Genomic DNA, 23032 nt, shown 5'->3' with positions numbered 1-23032 from the left:
CATGTGTATGCTTGAAGAAAACTGATTGGCTGTTGTTATGTATAGGTAAACCCCAGTGATAGGTACCATCTTATGCCTATAATTACACCAGCATACCCACAGCAGAACTCTACCTACAATGTGTCCGTTTCCACACGGATGGTCATGGTTGAGGAATTTAAGCAAGGTAAGTATTATCTTATGTCTCTATGTAAATGTTTTCAAGTGGCTTTAAAACAGTTCCATTGTGGGCATAGGTTGTGAAGGGGGGAGATGGGAAGATGTTCAATAGCATCTTGGTGTGAGACTGTCTTTGAGGGAGGTAGAACTTGGCCTGTTAAACTTCTGTGGCTTAAAGTTCCAAATTCAGTAAAGACTTCTGCAAACCTGGCCTTCACTCTTAGAAACTGAGGGTAATTAATTAGAATGCCTTGTTTGTTTATTTTGGTGGCTTTAGATTGTGTCATGTCCCAATGAAGATATGTGTAGTAATCCAATCATGGCTATTTTTTGGTCTAATATAAAACATATACTTGCTTAGAGATGAGTCCTGTAGATTTTTCCTAGTAATATGCTTGGATAATTACAGTAAATAAGGGACAACATTATCAAAGCAGGAAGTAGACTTGATGAAGAGAGCAATTACCAGTAGCTATCTCAGAAAGAGCAGTAGGTTATTGTCTTACTGTTTCTTTGCCTTTTAGAAGAGATGATTCAAGTACTGTAAGGAAAATGATCTCTTATCTTTGAATTGAGTACTTACTGTGGCATACATGGAAGATTGAACTGAGCAGTGTTAAACTGCAGAGCAAAAATATGTGAAGTTTTTAGTCTGATCAACTAACATTTCTAATCACATTTTGAGGTTCTTAATAATATGATTTGTATAACTAATGACCACTTAAGGTATGACTGCAGTATAAAGCTTGATAAATCCCTTTGAATTTTAAGGGGGTGAAATAATTTTAGTATTTTTTTGCTAAGTTAATAAGCTATTCTTACTCTGCATACTAAACTGTATTTAAAAAAAAAGTTTAAATTTTTTTTTTCTTTATAATTTAGGTCTTGCTATCACAGATGAAATTTTGCTGAGTAAGGCAGAGTGGTCCAAACTTTTTGAAGCTCCAAACTTCTTTCAAAAGTACAAGTATGTATTTTATGGCATGGCAGAATATTTTAAGTTTTATCAGTTAAAATATCTTATCATGCTCTGTAGCACAGGATCTTAAATTACGCATACATTAGAGTTCCAGAAAGTGTTAGGATTTTTCTATACAGAGGGGGAGTGAATGCACTGTTATCCTTTCTCGTAGAAAATTAATAATTTCCTCAGATCTTTTTTTCTTTTTGTCTTTAGCATGTATTTCAGAAACTGTTAGTCCCTGACCAGATACTTAAAATATCACCAGTTAAGTATATAATAGGTATGCTACCAGTAAAATTGAAGACACATCAGCTGGTTTGAGTAACAGAAACGTTCATTAGTGGTGTCAGTAAGCATTCTAAAATTCAGTCTTGCCTCTCAGGAAACAAGATATTTAAAGAACTAATTCTGAAAGTCAATATTTAAGATGAATACATGCTTGAAACTGTTCGTTTTCTTCTGTCATAGTCAACAGTTCATTCTGGTAATAAAAGATATTTTTGCAATTGTGTTGACTAACTGCCAGATGTACTAGGTTTCACTGAACTTTTTTCATTAAAGCTTAAGGCTTTTGGCTCCTTATTAATACTCTTTCACACCTAGTTTCTCGATTTTGTAATGTCTCTAAAGGAAATACTACACTTCATTTTTTAGGGTTTCTAGTAATATGCTTGTGGGGCAGAAGGTTGTTAAATGTATATGGACTTGCTGAAAGTTGTATTTTTATAATAAATGCGGATTATTAAAATATGGACTACATCTTCTTTGCCCTCAATTGAAATTGGAGACCCATTCTTGTTGAATCAAGATCAGATACCTTTTACACTTGTTTCTGTGTTGGGTGGTTGGTTGGTTATGTACTAATATAAATAAGATTGAAATATACAGTTCCCCCATTAAAAGAGACTGATGACCTTCATAATGTGTCTGTGTTTTGTTTCTATACCTTTTGCGTGATAAAAGCTTTAAAACATTTGGATGACTTTTATGTTGTACCTTGGAGATATAAATTTCAAAACACTTATAAAAGCACTGTAAAGTTATATTATTGTTTTCAAGTTAAGATGGGCTGCAGACAAATCAGCTTCTGCTCAAGAGTTAATAAGTTCCCTAGTAAGTTTTCTGTTTCTTTCAAAACTAGGAAAAATTGGAAACATTGTCTTTTAAAATAATCTCAATTTAAATATTTTTTTTTGTGTACTGGCTTTAGCCATTTTTAGCAAAAAAAATTTCTACTGCTAGCATTAAGTATTTGGGGTTTGTATGCTTTGCACAAAATGTCTTTTTTTTTTTTTTTTTTTTAATTGTGATCATATGGAGCTGTTTAAATTACCCAAGATTTTCTGGTTCACTAAAAATTTTTGTTAGTAAGCTCTTACATATTCTTTATAGACAAGTCATCTGTATTCAATAGATGTAGCTGTGTTGCTCAAATCTCCATCTGAAAGCTAGATTTTTTTTTTTTCATCCCTCCCTCTTTACACTTTCCTCCTGTCTAAGTTATAGTTGTGTTGAGTTGTCCCTGCTGAAATTCAAAGTAGCATGTTTTGCTCTGTCAGGTAAGACAAGGTCTGGTCCTTGCTCTGAGATGCAGTTTTAAAAACACTTCTCTATTACTTTAGTAATCTGTATCACTTTTAATGACAATTGGTTGCTAAACATCTATGTTGATCATAAACATTTTTGACTTGATAGCAGTGTTTAAAATAAACTTTGTGACTAAGGAGGTTACTGCGTGGCAGGAGCAGATTAGAAACTGGGAAAATGGGGACGTCTATTTTTATATGTTTATTTTTCCAGTTTTATACAAAATGTCAACAATTATTTGGAATTTAGGTAGTTACATGTGTTATCTGCCCTTCATGTATTTTTTTTTTAATTTTTTTTTGGGAAACAACAACAAAGAACATACACTTGGTTGGATATGATGTTTTGCAATGAAATTACAAAAATAATATCAAATGGGTATAACATCAGTATGAAGTGTTACTTAAGAATGAAATTATTAGAGCTTAAAACCAAGACAAGTACAGTAGTGAGAGGAATAACACGCATTTAATGAGCTCTAGCATGGTTTTTTTTTCTGTTATAAGGATACCCTGCTAAATAAGTAGAATGTAAACATACCTTTTAAAAAGGTGCTTTGAACACTTCCCTTGATAGGACTCTACCTAAAAGACTGGATAATTTAAAGTGTAAATCCTGGACAGCTTAATAAAAATTGAAATGAACATGTTCAGGTGTTCCCACTTTTTTCAGGAAGTAGCATGACTTAAAAATCCTTCAATTTTCTGGAAGTATGAGTGTTAATGTTGTATGACAGTTCCATAATATCTACATAAGGTTGTTTTTATGAAAACAATACTGATAGGGAGACAATAGAAGAGAAATAACAGTTGTTTCAACAATCAATCAACCACCCCAAACCAAAACCACATAACAACAAAAAGACCAAACACACGTACTTCAAAACAATGTCCTCCATCTAAAAATCACTATTGAGAGGTAGAAGCTTAACTTCAGGGTGTGTTTTGTTTTGGTTATTTTGGTTTTTTTTTTTCCTGTATCATTAAGTAATGGATCCTTTTGGATTAGAAATACTCTTTGTGATAAAATTACGAATGAAGAACTGATAATACTTGTCTTTAAAATTTAGCAGTGAGACCTTGGACTGTAAAACTAAGTACATCTTAGTTTTTTAACAGCTTGTACTATTTAAGTTTTGCTGAAACTGCCATTAGCAGATTTCCCTCTTAACATGTTTTAACAGTTGGGTATGAGGAAGAAATTGCATCTTCTCCTTTCTTTTTCAGCTAGCATTACCTAAGCAAAAAAAGCTAATCATTATATTTTAGTAAAAAAGCCTTAAAGTTTTTTTTCCTGGGTACTCACCACTTAGCTGAGCTTTTAAGACACAGCCAAATTGGTTTTGTGGGTTTTTTTTTTTTTTTTTTTTTTTTAATTCTTCAGAAATTTGCTTCAGAGAGCTGCTTTTAATAAGTAACTGGAAATCAGTTTTTTCAAATACTTGATCTTTTTCAGTTCATACATGGTTTAAAAACAACAAAAAGCTTAAGTTGTCTTTCCTACTAAATGAAACATTCTGCAAGCTTGTGTGGTATGTATGATGTAGGAATCTTATGAATGATAGTTGCATATCTAGTGCTCATTAGGGAAAATTGATACCAGAAGTTAGGAGCTTCCCATATGGAATTTGAAAAAAGGACCCTTACTATTAATGACAAAATGGAGAAAGATAAAACTGACTCAGAATGGGTTAAAATTCAGATTTTAATCAAAAAGATTAAATATTCAACCTATTCAGAAAGGGGAAAAAGTTTCTCCAAATCTCTTTTCAGTCCTCTAGTGTCACTGACATCCTCTGACTGATTTCAAAGGACTGTAGCATTTAGGTTTTTTTCCTCTTGCCACTTAAATATGTAATTATGTACTTACGTTCTTTAAAACCTGCTCTGAAGATACCTAAATATACCATATCATTATGGAGTAATGCCAAGTTAGATGACTTTGGATGTTAAAATAGATTTTTCAGCTAAACTGCTGAAAAACCTGGCTGTAAACATGTAAGGTTCACTCACCTCTCTCATTATGAACTCAAGTTAAAAGTTATAGTCTTCCATTCCACTCTCCTTGGGCTGCCTTTTTTACACCACCATTCTTGTTTTGAATTCTGTTTATTTGAAATTTACTTACAGTGTGTATACACTGATTGTCCTGGAATATATTTGAGAGCTTAAGAATTATCATCAGAGGAAACATTCCTCATGAAGTTTCAGATAAGTGTCTTCAGACAGATCTAAACTGCAGATACTGGCTTTTTTAAACCACACTTGTTAGTGTAATTTTTTTACTTTGAAGAAATGCATTTTTTGTTAACTGTTCTTCTAAACAGAAATGTGACTAAGCTAGCATATGTATAGATGGCTGTGAACAGTTGTTTTCACTTGCAAGGAATCTCTAGTAGCTGTTTAAATGCCTGATGTCATGTTATATTGAAGTATCTGTACCGTTTTCCGACTAGTGCTTCATTACTAGGCTTTTATTAAGGTAACTGGTATTAAGTGTAAATGTAATTCACTAAAATCTGAAATGTTTTTTGGGAAGTCCATCAGTCACATGCTTGGGGGACATAAAAATGCATAATTATATTAATGGTATATATACTTAAGCTAATAATCTGTAGTTTGCAATGTAGAATTTGCTGTAAAGTTTTAATGTTAGGGTTTGATGTTTTATTTTAGAAGTATAAATAGAATAGCATATTGTCTTTATCTCCAAAGGCATTATATTGTACTTCTAGCAAGTGCACCGACAGAAAAACAGCGACTAGAATGGTGAGTATAATGCTTGCTATTGAAAAGGAAAAAAAAACCCAAACAATCCAACACCAAAAAAACCAAACCTCCAACCAAAACCTTGTCAACCTTGGATGTAAGGGAGATCTAGTCAATTCTAATATCTTTTTAGTGGAACAAAGTGGCATTTCAGTGTTTCAAAATTAAATGGATGAAGACAGCATGTTTCTGAAAAACAGTAAAAATGAACAAAGGAGTGAAGGCTGTTGCTTGCATTTTGCTTCTTTATAGCACAGTCAGGTGCACTGGACAAATCTTGTTTTCTTAAGCCTTATGCACATTTTTAATAAGCAGTGTGAGCAGTATGTTTTCTATCTCTTGAAATACTGTTTCTCAAAAAAACCAAACATCTTTCAGTTGTTTCTGCCATCTTTTGTTAGAAAAGTTTTAAGATTGTCATGTTGATTTCTTCAGCCTAAAAGTTAATCTGAAGCCAAAAGAATGTTGGAGAAATATGTTGGAGTTTCTTGCTGCGTGCCTTTTACTTGATGTGGAATGTCTTGATATTCGATTTGTAAAAATCTGGCCATAATGAGAGCTTCAGGCACTCTTAAGCTTTTCTTGTGTTAGTTTTCAGAACATGTTCACTTGGTTTGTTGATCTGAATTAGTCTGTCATCTGTAGTGCAGTAGTTAAATTGCAGACTCAACTTTTAGTACAGGGAAGATGTTGAGGATTTTATCCTGATGTATGATATTAGATACTATTATTTCATATTAATGAGAACTTGCTAATAAATGACATTTATGCAGGGTGGGCTTGGTGGAATCAAAAATTCGTATTCTAGTTGGAAATCTTGAGAAGAATGAATTCATTACCCTGGCTCATGTGAATCCGCAGTCATTCCCAGCACCCAAGGAGAATCCTGACAAGTAAGCAAAACTTTTTTAATGTAATGGTGAGGAACTAACTTAATTAAAAGCCAATTCATTAATAAATACACTAGCATTTTTATAGAATCTTAAATGGATAAATTTCCAGTTACATCATCTAAAGGCATATACTTCTGAGCTCTTATGTACTGTTTGTAAAATTAGATATATTCTGTATAAGAATATCTCTAAGCTGAAAATTGTATTAATTGCGTATTTTCTTGCCAATAATCTGCTGTTGCTTAGCTGCTGTTTGAGGAGCTAGCATCAGATAAGACAGTTTTAGTTAGGAGGCAGTACGGAGAATCAGGAAGAACATGAGACACAGAACTAAAATCTTAAATAACTAAGTACATTTAATGTTGTTAGCAGTTGAGATGCATATCATTGAAACTTGGTAATGGCCAATGTTAGAATTCCTTGGGATGTGTGAACAGCGGAGAGGATACCAAGTACTTCAAATTGTTTGGCATATATTTTCAACTACTTCTGTGCTTTGTCACCCCACCCAAAACAACTATAATAGATTAAAACCTCTTTTTAATACTGAATTTTCTTTCTAGATAGCATTGTAATTGTAAGGAATCATTTTTTGTGAGAATATGGAGAAAATTTTTGTCTTCACTTGGAGTGTTTGAAAAGCCTTGTTTGCTTACCTTTTACATGGCCTTTCCCAGACATCAGTTGCTTCAAGTAACAGTATGGTGCTACTGTGTTTTTTTTTTTTTGTTGGTTTGTTTTTTTTTTGTTGTTTTGGGGGGTTTTTTGTTAGTTTTGGTTTGTTTTTTTTTAAGTTATATACATAAATTACATGCGTGTTCTAAGCAAAATTGGATGAAAGCAGGCAATACTTTTTCAGTACCATGTTAGTGGGTAAATACAGCTAGAGTTGCCTGTTGATTGGAAGACAATGTTCTTCTGAAATAGTCCTATTGGAAAAGACGTGAATTAAAACATCAAATGTCTTTAGCTGTTACAGAACTGTTATGCTATATTCTGTAATAAACTATAATCATCTTCCATGTATGTTATGTGAAGGTGTGGTGTCAGAGGGAGGCCCTCAAACCTGCACTTTGTCTAGTCACTTACAGTTAAGAAACTCAAGAGTTAAAGAAAATTTTAGGTGCTAGAATAGGAGTTGGTTACTCAGGGAATAGATTCTAACTACTTTCAGGGTCAGGCACTGAAAATATTTTCTCCTTTCAAATCTCTCCTTTACAGCTGCGATTGCTAGTTGAAACTCCTAATGAGAGAGTCTGTACAGAAGCACAGTTTAATGAAGTAATTACTTATGATATTAGTTCGTTAAGTTTGCTGGAGATGTCAGTTTTTCATGACTTTTCCCAAATGCAAGGGGAGTGTCATTGTCATCTTTGGGTTTTGCCTTTCTATGGCTAGATCCCCATTGCTAGCGGAGCTAAAAAATGTACAACTGTTGTCTTAGTAGTTTAGATTATTAAATTCTTCTGTCAGTATTATATGATTGTTTTGTATAATATTTTCCAGAGAAGAATACCGTACAATGTGGGTGATTGGGTTGGTGTTTAAGAAAACAGAAAATTCTGAAAATTTAAGTGTTGACCTTACCTACGACATTCAGTCTTTTACAGACACAGGTAAGTTTTGCTTTCTAGATGTTCTGGTATTAATAAACTCATAGAAGCTATTGTCTTTGTTCATAACGTGGTCTGTTTCAGTGGCAGAGCTCTGTCGAGACATGGAGAAGACAGATTCATCCAAGGAGTTGAGGTTATTTAATGAAATACAGTTTTAATGGGTTTTAATGCTACTAGACAGTAATAATCTTCAGTTTTTTATAAAAACTGATGGAATTGATGCACGCATCTTTTGGATCTCACTGAAAACACTGCATTATATTGTGATCTTTGTTAAACAGGCAAATTGGTTACATGCTAGCTACCTAGCATAACCTCATGTTTAAAATGTGTAAAATTTAAATATTTTTATTGCATGATGAGACTGAATTTATTGGTGGATTATAGTCAAGTAACTAGTAGACTTCAGAACAAAATGCCTTTTATTCTATATCATTTCATACTAGCTAGTTGATTCAGTAACTTTTACTTTCATGTCCAACACCCAGTGCAAGAAATCTTTTTGAGTTCTTTCTGATGTTTACTTTTTGATTCATGAAAAAAGTTTAGAACACGCATAAGAAATTTTTAAGCGAAGAATGGGTAACAGCTGAAAAGTGTGCATCTCCAGAGTCTAGGACTAAGATTTTTTCCTTTAACAAATAATGGTTAAGGATAAGTATTACATTTTTACAGAGTTACAGGAATAGGTTCAGGTGTTACCTAATGCAGCCCTCATCTCTGAATTTCTACGACTCCGTCTGGAAGTGAGGAAACTGTGTACACACACACACAGTGTGGGTGTATGAGTGAATATTAATAAATATGTATAAGTAAATTATGCTGAAGTACTGAAGTTATTTTTTGTCATGTAAAGCTACAGTGGGGGCAAGGGGATTTTTATTGAAAGGTGGAATGTTCCTTTTGATTTTAAGTGGTGAAGGTGAAACTGTTAACACATCATTGTAATTTTTCAGAATTTAGAAAAGACATAATAGCTTTGCTGCTGCTTTGAAAGAGTGAAGGGACCTATGAATTAGAGTTTATGTCTTTGTGTTTTATAAACAATACTTCAGTAGTGTACTTGTCAGATTTTTGGTATAAAAATACTTAACATTGCACTTAATGAATCTGATTTACTTTCACTACATGCAGATCTGAAATTTGGCTACATGCAATTTTAAGTTAAGTAGCATTTAATCAAAAACATTATAGACTGCAGGGTATAGTTTTCCATTCAATTTGTAAATATTGTAAAAAGTATCAAACAAACAATTTCTGTTTGTGTGTTACGGGTTTCTTTGTCATCTCAAATTAACGTGGGTCTGTTTTCATTGTTCTTAATCCATCCTGAAAACATGCTTGCCCTGTCTTTTGGAATAGATCCTAAGATTTTTATCAGAACTACCAGAGCATTTTCAAGAATGAAATTATGGAATAGCCTACTTTTTAGAGCAGGGAGAGGAAGAAAGCCCTGAAGAGTGGGCTAGGTTTTCCTTGAACTGAAACTTTGGTAAGGCCTAATGTTAGGAATATGGAATGCTTTAACCATGTCTGGCTTTCCTGTGTGCGCACCCGCCTTAACTGTAACCTGTATAATCTTCACACAGAAGCTTTATGAGCTTCAATGCCAAAAAATTAGTGTAGTGGGCTCTTTAATATGCAGAATTCATTGAGCTGTTTGTGTGTCTGACTCTTAAACAAATATTAATTACATATAGCCTAATCAATTCCTTAATGAGACTGCTTAATGTTGGTAGAAGAGACAGTGAATAAGGGAGAGAACACAACTTAAAAGGTGAAGATCTACAGAATTTTTTTTGTATTCATGCACTTGCTATTTCTTTGTTTAATGTCATCTAGAAAATTGATGTGAAAGAACATACTTTTCATTTTTACCACTTTAACCTATCTTTACTGGAACACATGATGTTGAGTTGCAGTGTTAGTTCTTTTACTAGCTCTAAGCAAACTCACTAGAAGTACATGTTCTGAGGCAAAGAACATTTTAGAGCGTTATAGTAGACCTAAAAAATAAATAGGGCAAGCAAAAATACAAACAGATACCACCACTCCCCCACCACCCCCCCAGACTACAACAAGAAACATGTAGTGGTATCTGAGTTGCCAGAATGATTTGTAATATATTAATTGGCAGGTAAGTCAACTCCTGAATTAGAAACAGTTTGTTATAGGAGCGACATAAATGAAAATTCAATCAACTCTGAAGAAAGTATTTTCATGTAAATAATGTAATTCTCATAAGGGATATCTTATTTCTGTATTTTGTCCCTTTGAGATGAAATTAAGAAGTCACTTCAGAGCTGTTACTGTTAAAATTTGTTAATAATATAGTTTGGAGAACTCTGTGCTTGCAAGATTTTTTTCTAGAAAAGCAAATCACCTGTTTCCAAATAAAATTTTAGTGTTTGCACTATCAGTGGTGGTGTAGTAGGCAGTTCACTTTCTGCCCCAGAATAAGGAAACACTGTGCTTGTTCTTGAAGGTATTGTTATGAAATGAAAACTTTTTCGGCCTGGGCAAGTAAGTGGATGTTGCAAAATGCTTCAATATGTCTTAATGTTATTCTAATGTGTAGTTTATAGGCAAGCAATAAACAGCAAGATGTTTGAGATGGATATGAAGATTGCTGCAAGGCATGTGAAACGTAAGCAACTTCACCAACTGCTACCTAATCACGTGCTTCAGAAAAAGAAAAAGGTAAACTTGACTAATATTTGAGCAATAAGAGCACCGCTGGGAAATGATTTCTCAGCTTTTTAGACTTACTAATCAAAGAACTAAAAACACATTTTGAAAGCTTAGTTTTATCTGTATAAGCAGTGTGATCTCATTTGACTGTAGCAGTTTTACTCGATGCACTAAATATGATACCAGATTTCCCAGAACATCAACAATGTCTTCAGATCTGGCTGAAATATTTTGTTGCCCTTCCTAAACTAAATGGTGTAATAAAAAAGTTTTAAAGCACTCTTGCTATTTTAACATGCAGGTCACATAAAGGAAGCACCTGTAACAATAGTAATGGAACAATCAGTCAAGCAATTCTTGCTATCTCCATCCCTTTTCTCTTTAGTTCTTATTAGATTATCCTATACATTTCCTAAAGGTAAAATTGCAAATTATCAAATATCAGTGTAGAGTGTTGAACTTGTTGCTACCTTTTTCCATCTAACATGGTAGTCTGTTGCTGTAACTGATGTTGAATACTTTGAGGATAATTTGGAGGAAAACATTCTTCAACCTGCAGCTCAGCAGCTTTTGGTGTTGTATGCTCTTTTAGGAATAAAAGATTTAAATGACAGTTTTGACACCAGAAAGTTGCCCATTGCCTAGCCATGGTTATTTTCTCCCTCAATATATAGTTTACCTGTGTTGATATGTATGAGAATGGTAGCAAAAGTTTAATTAAGCTATTGTGTTGGCTATGATTTACTTTCAGTGGAGGCATGAGGAATGGGTTGGAATATTGAATTTAATAATTTAGTCTGTATTTCTAAATCCCCACTTCTTTGTGTTTGTTTAGCTTAATCCAAGAACAGTACAGGTTTGCTTGTTTTTGTGAATAGCTAGCCACTGTTAGTATATACTCTGTCTTAGGTATATCTGAGTAACATGCTTTATTACTATATTTGTTTTAAATTAACTGCTTTTTTAAAGAATTGGAAATCAAGTGTAAAACTATAATATTCACATTGTCCTCTTGAAAGAGATCTATTAATTACTTAATACATTTCAGTAGTGCTGTGTCAGGGGAGGGTTTTTCTTCTCTGCTGACTATAAGTTCAAATCAGTCTCTCAATTCTTTGTAATAATTGTGGTTTTGGTGTATGTCAGTATTTGAAGTTAATGAAAGCAGTCTCTATAAGCCAAAGAAACTTGAAATAAAGCTGAAAATACAATCACTAAATAGATTAGTTTATCTTGTGCTTTTGAACATTGTTGGTTCAGGCAAATCTGCACCTGAATTGTGAATGTGAAAATGTAAATACTTGTTGTGACAGCATGGTGTATTATTTACACATAAAAGGATTTTAAATTTGTTCACTTTTGTGTTTTGAAATGCTCCTTTTTTGACACAGGGTTTTGACACTGTTTTTTGCCTTTTTCCTTAAAATGTAACTTCATTTAAGGTACACATATAAACTTAGTTTATGGTGGAAGCTCATTGCTGTTAAATGCCATCTTTTGTTTCTTTTTCTTCACAAATGTAACACCTAATATTTTGCATTATGGAAATATTACATCATTTGAATCTTTGCTGATATTAAAGCCCTTAGTAGGACTAACAATTTTCTGTTGTCTTGTGTATTGCAGCATTCAACAGAAGGGATCAGGTTGACAACTCTGAATGACAGCAGCCTAGACTTGTCTATGGACAGTGATAACAGCACGTCTGTGCCTTCGCCTACTAGTGCTATGAAGACGAGTCCATTGAACAGTTCTGGAAGTTCTCAGGGGTAATGGAGACTTTCAGTCTTCTTGCTGCTTTCTGTTTCTGAAGTACTTGTGTGAAAAACACAGCAGATATTGCATATGTGAAATATGATTATCAAGGTGTGAATGGTCCAAACTGGGGCTTGTAGGGACAAACTATGTCCAGTTTGAGCGCTAGAGCAGGACTGAATTTGGAGTTAGGCATTATGGTGTTGGACTTGAGATGAGGAATCAAGTTGGATAAAAATGCTTAGAACAAGGTAATATAAAAACTTGAGGCACTGCAGTAGGAGACTGTAAGTGGTAATTAGCAGGAAATGCCTTATTTTTTGCCTTTTTTTTTTATAATTCAGCGTCTTGCTGGTCTAAAAAGCTGTCTCTAAAGTGAGTCAGATTAAATAGTTGAAATAGCTTCCTTTACTCAAGTTTGATGATAGATTGCCAGTGCTCATTTCTGTCTTCCTACTGTCACACTGTATTGCAAGTTCTGGTCTGTATCATAGGTAAAATCAGCTGTGGTTACTGGCTGTTCATATGATGTGATGAAAGGCAGATCATATAGAACCATAACTTTACGTAATGCTTAGCATCTCGTCATTTTTCTCTTTTTTAGCAGAACCAGTCCTGCGCCAGCTGTAACAGCAGCATCTGTGACCAACATACAGGCTTCTGAAGTCACTGTGCCACAAATAAATTCCAGTGAAAGCTCAGGGGGTAAGGAAAATGGCTTAATATGCTGGTCTGTTTATACTTTTTTTTTTTTTTTTTGCAACACTTATAAAGGCTTTTTTCTTCCAGCTTGGATTCTTTAGTTAAGGCATGCTGTAACATGTTCTCTTTGTATACAGATTTAATTAATTTCTTTAGGACTCCGGAAATCATAGTGGAATATTTTGTGATGATGTTTGTTTGCTCTTTTGTTCTTAAGGATTTTTATTTGCCATTCACAGTAGCAATAGTTTTCTGATGTCCTGATGTAGGTCTGTAGTTCAGTTGGTCAAATGAGGAAAAATTATTTAAAGCTGGAAGAACAGTTTTTGTTTTTATTTGCAATCCATTTTTTAATTAAACCCAAGATGGGGTTCTGTACTGTTTGTCATCTGTGCTCCCATGTTCCTGCTCCTTGTCCTTCTTGGAAATTTAGTCTAGGAATGAAAAAGACTCAGATGTAAGCAGAACGTGTGCTTCTTACTGATGTCTTTTCAGCTGTGTCTCACTCTGTGTGTGGGCTTTATCTGTATTTTCTACAAGAAAAGGTACACTTCACTCAGTAATACTTTTTTCTTTTTAAAGTATTTTTTAGTGAAAGGCATCTGATGAAATTATTCACTTAGAGTCAGCTGCTCTTCTTTTTTGACGAACATAGCTGTATACAAGGAGCAAGTCAGAAATAGATGGGAAAGGTGACCAACTGGTTTGCCTTTCAACATGAGATTTCTCTTATTTCACTCTGACATGTGAAATGGTGGAGCCTTACTGTTCACTGATTTTTATTGTAAGTCACAGGTGCATCAAAATGAGAAAGCTTGTCCGTCAGCACTAAATGGAGCTTAAATGGTATGACATTTTTGGATTTGGAAGCATATCAGGATTTGTTCATTCTTGTGTTTTAGTTAAAGCAGTCACCTGATAGTTAGTAGTGAAAAATGTTCTAAGTGTAATGCTTCTCTTACTCGAGCATCTCCCTGTGTGTGCTTATTGATTTGAGGTAGGCAACTGGTGTCGTATGCAGCCTTTTTCAAAAGGATGCATGGAATGTCAGATTTCTATCTCCTGTTCTGTGACTTAAGTCTGCATACTTCAGGCATGAGAAATTATAAACTCCATGTTTAAGTGACAAAAGGAGTACCAGATTGCTCTTGAATTTAAGGCACTCCTTGGCAATGCATATATATGGCCAAGTACAGAAACAGTAAAACTTCTTTTGTGTACCAAGAATAATACAGCTATATTAGCACAGAGTTCTGTCTGGACTAATATACCCTGCTGTTAAGCAGGGTTAATTAGACCAAACAGAGCGTCACTGATGTATCTACCCTGTATCTGGTACACACATTATCTCAGAATTAACTTGAGACTAAACTCTGTGTATTTACACCTGATGTTCCAAATATGGTGCTTATGCAACTAACTGTACCACTTCTTTGGTGTCTACCTGATACCAGTGATTTTGAGTAGAGACCAAAAATACCAGTGATTGACCTAAAATGGTTGTATCAACTCATCTTGCTGAAGCTTTTAAAATTATTTATCCATAGGTACTTCAAATGAAAGCATTCCTCAAACTGCCACACAACCAGCCATTTCTCCACCACCAAAGCCTACCATCTCTAGAATTGTTTCCTCAGCGTGTCTATTAAATCCATCACCAAGAACTTCAGGAAATGTTGCAACAAAAATGCCTAGCCCTGTCACAGCAGTGAAAAGGACATCATCTCCCCATAAGGAAGAGTCTCCCAAGAAAATAAAAATTGAAGAGGTATTTGAGATTTTTGAGATCATACCATAGCAATGTCCAAAACTTCCCATTCATATATTCCTGTCAGCTGCACAGTGTTGATTATAATATTCACAGTTATAATTATTTTGTTAAAGGGTATGTATATTTCGTACTCTGACTGCATTGCTGCTTTATGTATGCAGCTTGTTTAGGTGTTAGTGGTTTTTCACCATGCTGATATTCATCACATGATGCACTGAATTAGGACAAATGCTTAGATTTTAAGTTCTTGTCTTAAAAGCTACTTTTTGTTAGAATATGAGCATGTTAAGTCTTACAGCCAATTTTGTCTTGAAAAACACTTTGCAACCGTGTTGATTATTTTAAATATGTTTTAATGATTTTTTTGTTTTCTGGGTTTGTTTGCATTTCAGCAGGATGAAATAAGTGAAGATACTAGCTGTATAGATTTCAATGAGCATGAAAAAATGGACATTAAGGTATCAATGCCTAGCCCATACAATTTTTGTATGTTAAGTGTGACTCTTCCTTGTGAAGCTTACTGTGCTTTCCTGTAAGAATGATTGTTTGCAGATATATTATAGACTCTCAATTGAAGATACCAAAATGATACGTTGTTTTTTCAATATATGTGTCAGCATTAATGAATTGCAGTATGTTACTTTCTGGAGTTTAAGCTGAATCTGAGTTTATGTTCGCATAGGAGAGTGATTTGTTTGCTGGTCATTCACAGAGCATCATGCATAGCAAAAAAATTAATGATGATATTTGTATTTAAAATTCTTAGATAAGGGATGTCTCTGTATACCTTGCTTTGCTTGCATCCCAAACACAGTATGTTACTTAAAGAACCGTTGTCTATTGGGATTCTTGCATGTTGGGTTGAGAATCCCAGTGCCAGGTGCAAACTTGTTCACTTTTTAGATTAAAAAAACCAAACAAACAACAAACCAACAACAGATGATTGCAAGTAGATTTCTTCTGGTAGTTAAATTATTGTATGAAGTTACAGCATAGCTTCTCAGGACTTCCAGAGATTCACTCCAGTATCTTGTAATTTAGCAGATAATTTCTGCTTATTGGTGAATAGAAAAGGTGAAAGTCTGTCTTTAGCTTTATGATAGCAGTTCTCCACTTGGGCATACATGGTTTTTATAGGGCATATTTTGTTGTCTTTGGAATGCTCTGGAAATTATCTCAAGAAATTAAAATATCTATTAAGATGTTTAAGTGCTTTGGTTTATAGTCTTCACACTCTCAGCTGAGGAATTGTATCTTATTATGTAGTCACCTTGAAATCTTTTTCAAACTCAAGATGTGTGAAGGCTGAAATGCATATAAGCTTGTAATTCTAACATTGAAAACAGATCCTGTGGATAACAAATCACTACTATAAGAGACATAATCCTGTTAGCTTTTTACTATCAGACTCCTCTAAATCTTATGTGCTTAATATTTAGGGAAGAAATGGAGGAATCAACTTTAATATAATATGTTGATACCTTCTTTTTTTTAGGAGCAACTTGAGACAGAAGTGAATGTTAATTCTCAAACAGAAACTCTTCAGACAACTTCTCTGCAAGCTCCTCAGGTACTGTTTTTTTAAAAATAACACCTCTGTATGTGTGTGTGCTAATCTGTGGTGAAAATATTAAAATTAGTCCAGATGTTAAAAATAAATGTATAATTTTAATTAAATCCATTGTGTGGAAAGCTGTTTTTTGTTACTGTCACAATTTTTGTGTTTTAGATGGTCATTGATCTTAATGAATGAATGTGCATTGTAGCTAAACATGTATGGCTTGCCATACAAACTGACTGAAGCTGGATTCGCTCTTCTGAATTGTGCCTTTAAAGTAAGGGCCTCAGTTTATTCCTTTGTGCTTTGCACATCACAGAATAATCCTTTCTAACAAGGAAACAAATGCTTTAAACAGCTGCTGCTCAAAGATATCCTTGTAGAGGTTGAGAATGTCTGAAATGTAACTTTAGGCTCTGAAATTTGGTATGAGAGAGAGAATTTATTGTAATTTTGTAATTCCTTAGCCAGCTGTGTTCCTTCACTGCAGGTATTGTAAGGAGCGTTGGAAAAATAGACATCAAGTTACGAAGTCTGTGGCATTCACATAAATTTTTGTTCCTAATATTGTAACGGCTTTTAGAGAACACATCTTTGTCTTTACTAGCATTTTTAAGCTTCTTAGTGCTCTACTGATCAAAGCTTCACTATTGCAAAGCATTTTATGCCCAATTATTAAATGATATCTAGTAAAGGTTTTGATTGAAAACAGGGTTACATTGCAAATGGTATTTGTTAGTGGACTTTGAACTATATGAGCAATACTGAATAAAAGTACCAAATTGTTTGGCAAAAATTCTAGATGTTCATGGTCTAGCTAAACTATTTCAGGGAAATTTTTAGATGAGTTAGTGCACAAAGTTTGTCTTACCTATTGTTGAGGGATGATTATAGGAAGCTTTGTAGCTTTTACTAATTGTGTAGTTACTTTAGCAAAAGTAATCTGCAAAGTAACTGCACAAGAATGGTGGGCCTCTTCTCGTGTTTTGATAGTATTGTTGGCTTTGGTTGGTCATGTGGCAGAAAATAGAGACATGGTAAACCACAGATAAACACAACCAGAGTGGGCTACTGGGGGCAAGAGAGAGGCAAGTGGTCAGAGCTGTTCTGGCCCAAGTCCTGGTTGTATTGTTACCATTTCACTTACCATTAACTCAATAAAACAGCAATTAAGAGCAGTCATTTTAATGCATTTTCCCCCCATTTATCAAATGTACATCATATGCTTCTAAGATAACCTTTTATGATAAATCATTATGGAAAGTAACGCATAATAACTGGGTTATTGGAATGGCAACTGATCTGCCACAGTGGAAGAGAAATACATCGAAGTTCACCCCTACTTCTACCCACCATGCCTCCACCCCCACCTCCCCCTAAAAGAAAAAAAAAAACACAACAAAACAAACTCAAACCCATCAGCCAGCAATAAAGAAGCATGTGAGAAATTAATGAATCACACTGAATATTGTATGTTTTTCTTCATTTGGCTGTAGATGTAATTTTGCTGAATGGGATTTTAATCTTTTAAGTGAATGAATGTGTTCAGAGTATTTTCATGGTGAAATTCTTAGCCCAGCTATATAGCACTATTCATCGTACCTTTTCTACGTAAATCTAAATGGATAAAAAAGTGGGAAATTTGGCTGTAAGACCTTCCGCATAATCTGAAATGGAATGTATGAAGTCACACACTTTGCACTGGAGACAGTTTTTCATCTTTCACCTGCAAAGGGCTGAAGCTTAACACTGAATTGTTCAAAGGAATTTTTAAATGCTAAACATGTAGATCAGATACTAGGTGTCACCTACCAAGCACCCTAATTCTGTGGATATTATGTTTTATTATAATACAGGTTATTAGTAGGCTCAGACATATCTGCACTTCCTAATTCCTTGCAGTTGTCAAAAAAGGAAATGCATGTTATGGCTAGGACTCTGGTACAAATTTTCCTTAATGACTATGTAGGCAAAGGAAATATCTGCTTCTGTGTTTATAATTGGTAATGATTCTTATCCTGGTATATTTTTAAAAAACTCTTCTAAAGATCTTGTTTTTTTAAACTTAATGCCAGTTACTACAATATTTTTCTTTTGATATTGACAAAGTTAAAATGCTTCATTTCTTTTCTTTTCAGAAAACACCCAGTACAGACCTTTCAGATATTCCTGCTCTCCCTGCAAATCCTATTCCTGTTATCAAGAATTCAATAAAATTGAGATTGAATCGGTAAAAACAACCTCAGGGGTCCATAAACAATATCTGCCAACTCAACCTGTTGTCTTCTAATGCTAGAAAAAAAGGAGAACGGAGGGTGCAAGACTAGAACATAATCGCAAATGGATTTAGGTATATTTTGTGCACTTCCCTTTCTGGGCTAAAATCACCACTTGATTGGAAGTCCAGGTTAGTATGTGAAGCCAGGAGTACAATTAATGTGTTAGCAACAGTTGCATTAAGTATTTCGAAGGATTACTGCCTTTAAAAACATGAACACTATTTGTAGCCATATTTGACATTCTGATTGAATTTGTTTGATGCATTGTTTCAAATTTGAGATAAAACTGGCATAAGAATCCCTTAAATGCACTTTTATGTATTTTTTTATTGGAGTATGACTAATTTTAGATCTTCGCTCTGATACACTTTCATTTTATTAAGAATATCTTCAGTAGTGCAAATTGGATGATGTTCTACAAAATACTATGCATTGAAAACAAGTGTGTAGTATATCTAGTTCAACTGCCATCAAGCAGCAGTAAGCCTTTAGAATGAAATATCAAATCTTGAGGTTATAATACATGAGGGAGTAATTGGAAAGTTTTGGTATTGGTGGGACTGGGACATGATTAAGATGTGGTCTACTTTTTATTTATAGGATTGTTTTAAGGTGCATACAGATCAGCAGTGAAACAGCAAATAAACTTCCCTTTGAGCTAATCAAACTCTTTATTACCTTTTTTGATCCCTTTATTTCTTGGGAAAAGCTTTTGTGTTTAATGGTGGGTGGGTTTTTTGTTGGTGTCCTTGTTTTTTTCTTTTCCCTCTCCAGCTTGTATGCACCATGTATGACAATGGTTATTTATACAAAATAAAAGCAAGCCATGTATTCATTTGGGTTCCCTCCTGCTCCTTACCTTGTCGTAATACCTTGTGGCCTGTAGGCACAAATTCAGAATTTTGTCCCATGACTAAAGTGTTTAAGTAAATATTGCGTGCCTGTGAAATATAACACCTGTCTTGATGGCCTTTGAATCACTAAATACAAGGTGATTTTTGTACACTCCATGAAAGTCCTGTATGCATTAAAAAGCTTCAAATTTTAAATAAAGGCAAAAAGATTTTTCCCGAAGAATTTTAACCTTTTTATTTTTAGATGGCTCATCAAAAATAGTTTTACATACTGAACAATGCTGAATTTTTAAAAGTCATATTTCTAGTAAGCACTTGACATCTAGTAAGCTCTAGACTCCTGTTTTTTTGTTACTGTAGTCCTATCAATAAAGTAACAACTTTTTCTTTTGAAAGAACTAAATCTCTCATGGCAAAGGAACATGAGGGATACCAACAGTAATACCAGATGTAGATAACAAACTTCATTTTACTATTACTTAAGTCTGGAATGTGGGATGTCAAATCATACTTCCCATACTTTGATTAGCATGTTTTATGAACTTCCTTCTCCCTTTGTGCTCCATGCTGTTACACATGCATCTTTCATGTTAAAATTGAATTACTTACACTCTTCCCCTTATCCTTCTAAATTAATTCTCCAAAGTCAGAGTGTAGCTTATCTTTTACTTAGGCTGTGCAGTGACTGAAGGGGTTTTTTTGCCATTTGTCTAAGATGTCTAGTATACAATATTTCTCTTTTCCTTGCCCTGTGCAGCCTGCTGTTGTCCACCCCCAAAGAAGGTTATATTAACAGTTGAAGTGTACAAGGTGTCCGTGTACTTTGTGTAGCTATGGAGTTTAGATCGAAATTGCCAGGCACAAATTTAGTCTTGTCATTTTGTTTACACATCAGAAAATCTTTTTCATTTTATTAAACGTTTCATGTAACTGCACCCAAGTTTTGCCAAGCTGGAAACTTGGAACCTTTCTGTATAGTGACTTTTTAATTCTAGTTTTCATAACCTGGAGATCAGACTGTTGCTTTCGCATGATGTACGTAGTGTCTCATGACTGGAGTTTGCTTTGTTTTATAGTATCTGTACTCCTTGTATTTTTCAAGAGCTATTTTGTAAACAGATGATGTATTTCTCCATTGAAAACACAATAAAAAACAGCACAATCCCATAGTTGTGTGATTTTTCTGAATGTACTCTCAATTCATATTTAGCTCTTAAATTTTCTGCTAAGACAAAAACACAGTGTGGCATAAAATGGTACATACATAAATATATCTAAAGAAGTGGAAATAACGCTCAGCAGAATGTTGAGTTCCAGTCTGTAAAAGGGAAAGGTTGTGGACTGTGTAGTGGCTTGGCGTGGGCAGAGTTTAATGCCAAAAAAATACCACATTTTAAGAGCATCCATTCCTTGTATACCGATTAGGAGTCCCTCTCAAAAATTTTATACGTTTAAAAGCTGGAAAAAATAGTTTGGTATCAAAAGTGTGAAGTACTATATATTTAAGAAGTTTGAAGGTCATTTCTCAAAAACATGGCTATAACAATTCTGGCATCTTACACTTGCTTTTCTTGTGACTATTTCTTATGTCAGCAGATGGCACTATTTCTCTTCTTGTCAAATAGTTTAAGCTTACCCTGAAATAAAAGTAAAAATTAGAAGTAGCTGTGCATCACTTGATTGATCTTTGTATCAGCATGAGCCCAATCCTCCAAATGCTTCATGTGAGTAACTTTTAAGTACCTTCTTTTTGACTAAAATTTCTTTAACTGCTAAAACCACTAATAGTTTTGGTGTTCATATTATAATTACCCTGCCTAAAACAATAAACCTTTGTGATGTATATATTTTTCACAGCATGCAATTGCTTGTCTTGTTTAGAAACAGATTCATCATCTTTATATCTTGCCCACCCCATCTCCCTTTCATCACAGCTGATGTTATTTATGGCTTTAATTCCTTTTTTATTTTCTCCAACCAATAAAAATCTGCTAGTAGATATACAAATTTCTGTTCAGTGTTTCTTGACCTACTGGCAGTAGGCTTCAGTAGGCTTGTTTTTCTGAGTTACCTGTCATGAACCTCCAGAAGTAAGTTCACGGACTCAGAAGGATCTGCAAACAAGAAGCTGAAAATTACTGTTGTAGCCAAAATAATTAACATTAATAAGCCATGGTTCTAACAGATGGCTTTAGACATGCTGATTGGAATCAGACATTTGAGTTGATGAGTTCTAGCTAAACTTGTCCTTCCTTCTTGCTGTAGGTAGTGTGTGTGTGTCATTTATTTTTTTTATGCAAAATCTTTTAAATATATAGTAACTGAGTAGTAATGAATACCAATTGATAGTAAATGTGCCTTAATAAGAGAACTGATTTAAATTGACAATAAAAGTTAAAATTGAGTTCTTCAGCTTCTAGAATAACCAAAAATAATTCAGTGTAGATATTACTGAGCCAGAATCTGTACTTACATGCAAGACAAAATACATATTTTCTCATAATATGTAGTCTTTGGAAGTAGTGTGTATTTGTACAAAAAGCATTTCACACGTTGAAGTAATGCTGGTGTAATTTATGTGACTTCCTAAACACACCAGTCAGTTAGCTTTGCTGTGCTTTATTTCTCTTTGGCATCGTTGTGGCTGAACAATACTTGCCAGAAATTTTGTGACTTAAAATCATGCAGGCCTTAGGCTAGTACATCCATGAATGTCTATATAGACGTATATAGCTGAGTAGTTGGTAGGTTCACTTTTTTAAAGATCTAATGTTTGTATTGGAAAAAACACTAATAAACCATTTTTTGTTTACTTCAGTAATCTTAGTAGAAGGATCTGTTCAAAAGGAGCAAACCATCTTGGGATTTGTTGGTAGAGGCAGGTGCAGTTCGATGCATCTATAGTGTTCAAACTAATAATTTGGTATCTACAAACATCAAACATCTGCTGCTATCATCACCAAAAGTATGTGAACTTTGGTATGAAACTTCAGAGGCCATTTTTTTGTTATGAAAAAGGTAATACAATGAACCACTGCTGGATGTCCCATCTGCCTTTTGGATATTTAAACTTTGGATATATATTTTTTTTTTTAAGCTTAAGCATATTTGTCTTATTCTGATTAAATTTTAGAATGCTATATTTAGGTAACTTTTTTTTTTTTTCCCTTCCTCTCACACTTAATGAATTAAGCAGATCCCAGTTCATAATGCAGCATGTTCTGGTTTATTTTTCCCTCCAATTACCTCAGTATTTTTATGATCTCTATTATAGTGGAATGTTTAAAATAAACTAATAATGATGATGTCCTATACACTTTCTTAAATTTTTACCTCATCACCACCAAAAATACTGAATTTAGGAGAAAGTCAAATTTAACAGCATACTAATGGTTGAAAGAAAACCATTTAATGGTATATGCAGATACTATCAAG

General features: G+C 34.0%; 1 protein-coding gene across 4 annotated transcripts in view; it reads left to right on the top strand.

The window, feature by feature from the left end:
* The window catches only part of PAPOLA (poly(A) polymerase alpha), a 43859-nt gene extending 23095 nt beyond the window's left edge, over positions 1-20764 (top strand). Inside the window, exons 11-22 of one of the 4 annotated variants that reach the window (XM_031049289.2) lie at positions 46-166; positions 1042-1126; positions 5425-5478; positions 6252-6371; positions 7878-7987; positions 10566-10687; positions 12305-12447; positions 13041-13138; positions 14683-14903; positions 15302-15364; positions 16402-16476; positions 18603-20764. In XM_031049289.2, the coding sequence (XP_030905149.1) occupies positions 46-166; positions 1042-1126; positions 5425-5478; positions 6252-6371; positions 7878-7987; positions 10566-10687; positions 12305-12447; positions 13041-13138; positions 14683-14903; positions 15302-15364; positions 16402-16476; positions 18603-18698 (1308 nt within the window). In that variant the 3' untranslated portion in view covers positions 18699-20764. Of the gene's footprint in view, positions 1-45; positions 167-1041; positions 1127-5424; positions 5479-6251; positions 6372-7877; positions 7988-10565; positions 10688-12304; positions 12448-13037; positions 13139-14682; positions 14904-15298; positions 15365-16401; positions 16477-18602 lie in introns of all 4 variants that reach the window. The other 3 variants (XM_031049288.2, XM_005149533.4, XM_005149534.3) reach the window with 3 other exon arrangements.
* The last annotated feature ends 2268 nt before the right edge of the window (positions 20765-23032 follow it).

The sequence above is a fragment of the Melopsittacus undulatus genome, chromosome 4, assembly GCF_012275295.1.
Source record: "Melopsittacus undulatus isolate bMelUnd1 chromosome 4, bMelUnd1.mat.Z, whole genome shotgun sequence".
In the NCBI taxonomy this organism is placed as follows: domain Eukaryota; kingdom Metazoa; phylum Chordata; class Aves; order Psittaciformes; family Psittaculidae; genus Melopsittacus; species Melopsittacus undulatus.
This window is presented reverse-complemented; position numbering and strand designations above follow the sequence as displayed.